This window comes from Haliotis rubra, unplaced genomic scaffold (assembly GCF_003918875.1).
Source record: "Haliotis rubra isolate DU_JTF1 unplaced genomic scaffold, ASM391887v1 Scf289, whole genome shotgun sequence".
NCBI classification, from domain to species: domain Eukaryota; kingdom Metazoa; phylum Mollusca; class Gastropoda; order Lepetellida; family Haliotidae; genus Haliotis; species Haliotis rubra.
This window is the reverse complement of record NW_025766956.1, coordinates 564,350-573,067: the sequence shown is the minus strand read 5'-3', so window position 1 is coordinate 573,067 and position 8,718 is coordinate 564,350. Positions and strand designations below refer to the sequence as shown.

Below are 8,718 nucleotides of genomic sequence, written 5' to 3'. Positions count from 1 at the left end.
CCTTGAACCACTACTAGCTCTGATCTACCCTTGTAGGACATGGCTCCCCACACCATGACGCGCTCTTCACCAAATCTGTCCACCTGTCGAACGCAGTTTGGCGCAAGACGTTCGTGTCGACGATAGACACGTTGTGTCCCACCCCGTCGTTGCAGGAGTAAACGCTATTCATTTGTCCACGTCGTTGTCAGTGTAGTCGTGTCAGGACAGGTTCAACTTTTGGCCGATATGCTCAAATTCCAACTCCTCTCAGACGATTGTTTGGTCGGACATTCTTCGAAGACCAGGCACCTGCATGTCCTGCAGTGGCCGTTGCTGTAGCAAATCGGTGACGAAGGTGAAAAACCCGGATGAATCGGTCCTAGGCACGAGTGGTCACTCTTTGGTCTTCCACTTCTGGTACGATCTTGGGTCGAATTGAAGCTGGTATATCGATGCCATAATTGAGATATGGTGATGTGATGAACGTTCGAGTGTCTTGCAACGGCAGACTGGGACTCCCCTGCTTCCACACGTCCATTGGCGATATTTAGGTCAGTAGCATTCAATCTTGCATTTGTTTTGTCTTCGTTTACGTCGTAAATTTCGTAATGAATTTATTTTGGCCTTTTGAAGTCGATGTTTGAAGTCGAAAACTTCTTCTGCATGCACTTTTCATCCATTGTTTAATTTATTATGACAAACGTTTACAAACACATTTTGTGATGCGTTTGCGCCCACTACACAACAACCACGATATGATTAACAGGATTCAAACATAGGAATTGTCTTAATGACGGTTGCTGTCAAAATATATCGAAATGAACTGCTGAAAGCGATTGTGCGTTTCTTTTTTTTTCTTTTTTTTTTTTTGAAGAGTGTAGTTTATTAACTTCAACATTTGTTTCATGTGTTGGCGAAGGTGTGTCACATTTTACACGCGCATAGGGATCGTCCTGTCAATAATGCGTTTATCTTATCTAAAGGTTGACTGTTTAACGAGTGCTTGTCTGTCATTTACATTCCTTGGCAGATGGTTTGGCGTGGGTTGCGCGTAGGTTTCACGGGGGTGTGCTGTTTCATTTCATGATGGGCCGGTGGGGTAGCCTAGTGGTTAAAGTGTTGGCTCGTCACGCCGAAGACCCGGGTTCGATTCCCCACATGGGCACAATGTGTGAAGCCCATTTCTGGTGTCCCCCGCCGTGATGTTGCTGGAATATTTCTAAAAGCGGCGTAAAACTAAACTAAGTCAGTCACTCATTTCATGATATCCATCCATATACTGTGTGAGTGAGTTAGTTTTACGCCACTTTTAGCAATACCCCAGCAATATCATGGGACACCAGAATCGGCTTCATACATTGCACCCATGTGGAGAATCGAACCCGGGTCTCTGGCGTGAAGGGCGAACGTTTTAACCACTCGGCTACCCCGCCGCCTCTTGTCGTGTATTGTGCATCTATCTACAAGCGAGCCCGAGGGGTTTAATGGCATAGAACTGATCATACCTGCAGGCGTATCACTTTATCCGGTAAGTTACCTGTTATGACAAGGAGACAAGGTCAACTAACTGCATCACTTCCTACAGTGAGTGAGTGAGTCAGTCAGTTTAGTTTTACGCCACACTCAACAATATTGCAGCTATTATGGCGGTCTGTAAATAATCGAGTGATCAACAGTATGAGCAATGAGCATCGACCTACGTAGTTGGGATACGACGACATGTGTCAACCAAGTCAGCGAGTCTGACCACCCAATCCCGTTAGTCCCCACGACAAGTATGGGTTACTGAAGATCAATTCTAACCCGGATCTTCAGGGGTCACTTCCTACAGTCGATCCATAGTACAGGATAGGCATGTACCAGCAACCCACGAGTATGGTGACACAGAATTAACCATATCTGCAGCAGGACCATCTAATCCATATTTGCTTTTCATGACAAGCATTGGCTAGCTGACAGCGGCACTTCCGTTTGTCCATCCATCCTAATTGAACACGCTTTAATGTTATAGCCTTTCGATGTATTCAAGCGTAAATCCGTAATCGCTCAGTCTCCCTTGTGTGGAGTGAACTTTCCAACTTGTCGGATATTAGCAAGTAGTTCCTGTTCATTTGTAATGCGAACAATACTGACGAAATATAAATATTTGGAAACTTACAACGTCATTAGCACAAATTCGATGGTGCTAATAACAAATCAAAGTGACACTTTACAAAATTGCATGTTAATGCATATATTGTATATTATAAAGTTGGAGATGAATATCGTGAGTGTACAACCTGGTGTTGAGATAATCAGTGCATGAATGTGATGTGGACAGCTAGGAGTCAAGGTCGTCTGACCCCTCACTCCTTGACGTAGCGGCCCTCGGTAGACCATGTGAGAGTAGAGTCCGAACTTACATTCCCCAGAACGTAGTTACGACATTGTAGAGTCTGCGGTTTCCTTGAACAAGATGTCTAAGACGATCCCAGTCTTTGTTGGTCTTATCCTGGTTCCAAAATGTTTTTGGATTGCACCATCCAGAAGTCTGAAAATGACGTACTTTTTCTAGCAGTAAGGACATCTTATTTCACTATTTCCTTAGTATGAGTATAGTTGGGTTGGTAATGTGTCATACGGATGATTCTGATACATCTCGGTCGGCTTTCAGTTCTATCCCACCACCTCTCTGGAACAATAGTTACCATATTCTCACCCAACTGCCGTACTGTTGCTAACAAGTGTTCCTGATGCCATAAAAATACACAGAAACAACATTGATACCGGTGTATACAAAGACTGACTGACTGAGTTTGGTTTTACGCCGCTTTTAGCAATATTCCAGCAACATCACGGCGGGTGTATACAAAGAAGCATTCAAAACGATTTAGGGCCATGTTCAATTCCTGCAGGTTTATTTCATAAAAAACATTGATTAAAAGAACCAGGAAAGTTCCCAAGGGTCCATACAATCTATAAAGTTACACAGCTAAAACAAAGTAAAGCTTACAGTGATACAAAATCTTTTCCATGAAACACCTCTCGTCAAGTTCCCTCTAATCCGGAAACGATCTTCAGGACAACTACTGTTAGGAGAGTTTACATGTATGAAGAGACCTTACGAATCTCTAAACCAGAAACGTACTAGTCCCATTTCCAAGTACATGCTAGTTTCCCGATAAAAGGGGGTTTCAATGTTCAATACATTACCATAACACAAAGAGGAGATTTCATTTGTGTAAAATAGCAGACATACAAAGACCCTGAAAACGTCCTTTAGAACGTTTTTTTTTATTTTTCAAAAACGTGTTAACAGAAATAAATTAATGGAACGAATTAATTAACAACGTAGGCTATTTGTCCAATACTTAAGGTAAATCTACACTGTTAAATTGTAGAGGCGCAACAGTAAAGCAATCGTTGATGTAGACTACAGTATTATCTCCACTATCGTCACAGTGAAATGGATCGAAACTAGGTAATACCAACACAGTGTAACAGTCATTCATATGTTATGGAAACACATCGAGGCTACCGACTCACTGCAATTAACTTCAAAATGCTAACGAATATTTGACAACAATTAAAACCATGATTGATTTAGGACGTAAACACCTCTTCAAATAAGTATGTGTTATTGAGTATTCCACGCCGAAACATTTCACTTGGCGTTAGAGTGTTCATATTATCACATACAGAGAATCCAAAGGGAAGTTACTCATACAGAAACTATCCAAATAGAACCACCCGGGTTTACGAGTTAGCTGTACCACCCGACTGTATTTCTTCCAGTATTGGATAACCTCCCATCTGTTCCCGGGACAACCGCGTCCTCTTCGCCTCCGGAGGGAGCTGCAATGTAATGTTTTGGAATTGCCTCAATTGTATACAATGCCCTAACAGCTGTTAAAAATCACAATGTCATTATAAACTTGAATGCCCAAAACAACCTAACAGGTTTGTGGATAACTGACAAGAAATTTGAAACTCAGATCAAGTAAACTGTTAAAACATAAACTCAATGAAGCTGCAAGTCTGCACCCAAATATCCTGTATTTTGCGCTGCGAATTTATCAACGGAATTACTAAACTACCGATAGTCACACACATTATCAATGCATCGTGCATCAGTTCTGCCATCGATTAATTGCTATTGGACACTCAATTGCAATCCATCGATAGTTCGATGCATCGTTACAGCCCAAGTATATTGTCAAATTGGCAAGCTTGAACTTTTGTCCCCTCGCTTGAAGGTAATCATATGTAAAATGTAAGCCCCAAGCACACTGGAGGCAGAGCTTAGTCCAGGGGTTTTCGGCGTGCCAATTCAAGAGCATTGATTTCGCATGTTAGCGTTCATTGTCTACTGAATCGGGTTTTACTCTTCACAATCTTTAGTTCACAAATCGTCGGTCTCGCTGAAACTGGGTAGATCATGATGTTGTTCACTGGATTGTCTGGTCCAGATTCGATTATTTACAGACCGCCTTCAAATAGCTCGAATATTGCTCTGAGTGCGGTGTAAAACTAAACTCACTCACTCAAAATGTGGTGCCTACAAAGGTATTCTGGGCGCTCCCCACCTATTGGGATCTCTGAAATTCTGCATTCGGGAACTCTGGGGCTATTCTTTTTGTTTAGATCGAGGTTGTTTTGCTTAAAATCCATTCACGTTTGAGCTGAATCGACGCAAATATCATCGAGTGCGAGGTACCCATCTATCTAAGGAAATTCGTACGAACATTGTTACTCATACGGATTTCACAAAGGGGGTTGGGCGCACCTGTTGTTAGCACTGTCTGGTAGCATTTCTCAATATTAATTTCTATCTCGGGTAGATTTATTTCAGGCTACGTGGCAGCAGGGATACTCTACAACAATAGTCTCCCTGGTGGCAGGGATGAGTCCTCAGCATTGAAGGTAACACACTGGGTTCGTACCCAGGTCAAAGTGAGACAACACCATACAGGCTTTCACTCCTTACAGTGTTTTGTAGAAATATACCGGCTGAGTGAGTGGGCATAGATGTCGTTTCATTGTCCGCGCACCAACAGCGTCCGTTTCATTCGAATTTCGTGTCATACCGGCTTATTCTCATATGACTCTGCATTTGAAGATGCGTGTAGGTGATGGTCAAAGGGAGTGAGTGAGTTTAGTTTTACACCGCTTTTAGCGATATTCCAGCAATATCACGGCGGGAGACACCAGAAATTGGCTTCACACATTGTCCCCATGTGAGGATTCGAACCCGGGTCTTCGGCGTGACGAGTGAACGATTAAACAACTTACCGCCCCTGGTCAAAGGGAAGTAACTGTTAATTATCTTAACCATTTGCAAAGAAGACTTAACTCCCTCAGTGGCAAATGCAAAATGATGCACGCAACTGTTTTAAGGGAGACACTGTATGGAATTAAGGTAAAGGAGTAAGTAGTTAACTCTTGAACAGGCACGATTATCTCCCCTTGACCATATACAAAACTATGACCGATCACGACGTCGAAACTTCGTTGATTTTTTGTCAGCGCCAAATTAATTAATCAGAAAAGGAATCGCATAAAGGAAAAGAATACCTTAATAGGTTTTAAATTCAGGTAATTAGACCGGCCTTGTTCCAGCGATAATATCGAAAGAATAGCGAAGGTTATACTCGGTACTGGTCGAAGGGAGACAACTCCATGGACGGTTGGATGCATTCATCGCCGTATTTTGGAAGTTGCGGAATAAGCGCTGATTTGGACACTGGAATGGGGTTTTTTGCTTGTTTTATTTTCGTTGTGTGTGTATGTGTGTTATGTGTGTGGGGGACATTGTCCATTCTGCCCACCTGGTCTATTCTGTTACCTATATATCACAGTGATAAGTAGCATTTGAATTTTGACGCTATGTCGTTAATGGTCAAAGGGAAGTAACTGTTGATGATTATAGTTAACCCGGCTATGACCGATCACGACGTCGAAATTTCGTTGATTTTTTTTGTCAGCGCCAAATTAATTAATCAGAAAAGGAATCGCATAAAGGAAAAGGATACCTTAATAGGTTTTAAATTCAGGTAATTAGACCGGCCTTGTTCCAGCGATAATATCGAAAGAATAGCGAAGGTTATACCCGGTACTGGTCGAAGGGAGACAACTCCATGGACGGTTGGATGCATTCATCGCCGTATTTTGGAAGTTGCGGAATAAGCACTGATTTGGACACTGGAGTGGGTTTTTGTGCTTGTTTTATTTTCGTTTGGGGGGGGCACACTGTCCATTCTGCCCACCTGGTCTATTCTGTTACCTATATATCACAGTGATAAGTAGCATTTGAATTTTGACGCTATGTCGTTAATGGTCAAAGGGAAGTAACTGTTGATGATATAGTTAACCCGTTTACAAGCGTACTTACCTCCCTTTGGGACAAGGGACACAACTCTTAATGTGTTGGTCGCGATTAGCTCCCTTTGATTGAGGGCACACGCCCTGTGCGAAGTTTTAAAATGGAACACTGTGCGGAGTTATAGACAAGGGAGATAACTCTTGTCCATACATGATTACTTCCCTTTGACCGCAAACAAACTACAGAGCACCATGGAGTTTTTTGCAGGTTTTGTCTTGTATCAATTCAACTTTTCAGAAACAAAATCGCCTTGAGGGGAAGAGTATTCAAAACGTGTACTTTGGGTCTTAATTTGTGTCATTAAACCAGCCTGTATTGACTGTGATGATATCGCAAGTGTCACGAAGATTGAGTGATTCACACATTCATTTCAGTGTTTTGAAGCTGGCGGTAGATCTATACGCTTCGAGTGAACACGGGTTCGGTTACATCTGGAGTGCAATGATTGAATTCAGCTTTATTGGAGCCCGGAGCCCATCATGTTTATTCCTGTTACCTGCATACCACATCGATAACACACATTTAGATTTAGGCGGCATGCCGTTGATCTATGGTCAAAGGGAAATAACTTGATAATCTGGTTTACCCGTTTACAAACATACTTACCTCCCTTTGGGACAAGGGACACAACTCTTAATTTGTTGCTCGCGATTAGCTCCCTTTGAATAAGGGCACACGCCGTGTGCGAAGTTGTAAATGGAACACTGTGCGGAGTTATAAAGACAAGGGAGTTAACTCTTATACATACATGATTACTTCCCTTTGACCGTAAACAAACTACAACCGAACACATGGAGTCTTCCAAGTTTTGTCTTGTATCAAATCAGAGACCATATAATATATTATATGGTCTCTGATCAAATCAACTTTTCAGAAACAAAATCGTCTTCAGGGGAGGATTATTAAAAAATGTACAGTGGGCCTTAATTTGCGTCATTAAACCAGCCTGTATTGGCTGTGATGATATCGGAATCGTAATGAAGGTCGCGCGATTCATACATTCATCTTTGTAGCTAGCAGTACACGCTCAGAGAGAACGCGGGTGCGGTTCCATGGGGAGTGCAGTGATTGAATCCAGTTTTATTGGAGCTCACACTGTTTATTCCTGTTACCTGCATAGCACATCGACAACACATATATACATTTAGGAGTTACAACACCGAAAACCTACACCGAAAGGTCGCACTCTGCAATAAAAAAAGTCGTTATCCACGTCGTATGCTTTACTATTGACTCACCAACTTCTACAATGCCGATAAAACAATTACCCTCTGAGGCCATGTCGGTACACCTATAGAATACCTGATACCTTCCAGCCATATTGTTTAGTGTCATTTCACCCTAAACCTTACACTAACCCAAGTAAACTCGCGTCTTTCGAAGATGGCGGAAGGTATCCAGTATTCTGTAGTCTTCATTACTGTTTCAGTGTACAATATAAAACAATTCAGCCATAATGTTTCATCAACACGGGCATATTTCAAACAATAGGAATAAAACTGGTTTCAGTTCATTTCCACTTTTTATACTTACTCCCTGTTTTTTACTATGTGATTACGCACTTTTCATAAATAATATGAAAACCACGGAATCTCAACAGTTAATGAGGGCAGTAGCATACACGGGCCAACTGCGGTTTCCTCCACAGGGGCGTGTCACGCTTAGAAACAGCGTTAGAAAGACATATAGGTATATAGACCCTACCCTAGTACTGTATATAAGGATAACGCTGTTTCTAAGCGTGACACGCCCCTGTGGTTTCCTCCCCAACGCAAACCCCACCCTTTATAGATCACAGGCCTCTAGCCCAGTTCACCCTCAGACCCCGTGTTGCTCACCCTCGAGAATACCGGCCTCTCCACCCTGAAGGAGGGCACGCCTAGCCTGGATACCGTCACGTTCCCTTTCTGCTGGTCCTCCACGAAGTGGATGATGGACAACATCGTCTCCATCACCTCGCGCTTTTTCTGGACTTCTTTTCTGAGAGCATGTTTACAGCTTGGTATGTGTGCTTTGAGACCCCGTGTGTAGAGATATATCTTCCGGCAGGTGGGTTGTCCCGGACATTTCCACATAACAGGCATGACGACAAAAGATAGATGATCTCTGGGCGTCACGCGGTCATGGCGATTTCTGTCCCAAATTAAACGAAAGGAATAATTAGTAGTAGTCTGGCATTAATCGTGACAGAAGCTGTTTTTGGATCCAGTTTGATTTCTAATGTATGGCGTGAAAGTGAAGGAATACGCTGTATTTTTCTCACTTTTCTAACGTGCTGGAGTGTGGGAAAATAATAAATTTGCTCCGTCGTTTGGCACAATGTCCTTATGTACACCCGAATAACCTATATAGATGATATCTTGAACAAATGACAA

The 8,718-nt window shown here is 42.5% G+C and overlaps 1 protein-coding gene across 1 annotated transcript; it reads right to left on the bottom strand.

The window, feature by feature from the left end:
* Positions 1-2,856: 2,856 nt before the first annotated feature.
* LOC124281762 lies at positions 2,857-8,469 on the bottom strand. The gene is made up of 2 exons (XM_046717736.1): positions 8,182-8,469; positions 2,857-3,816 (listed from the first exon to the last, which is right to left on the bottom strand). Exons 1-2 carry the CDS (start codon positions 8,425-8,427, stop codon positions 3,718-3,720), a joined length of 345 nt encoding a protein of 114 aa, XP_046573692.1. The 5' UTR covers positions 8,428-8,469; the 3' UTR covers positions 2,857-3,717.
* Positions 8,470-8,718: the final 249 nt, after the last annotated feature.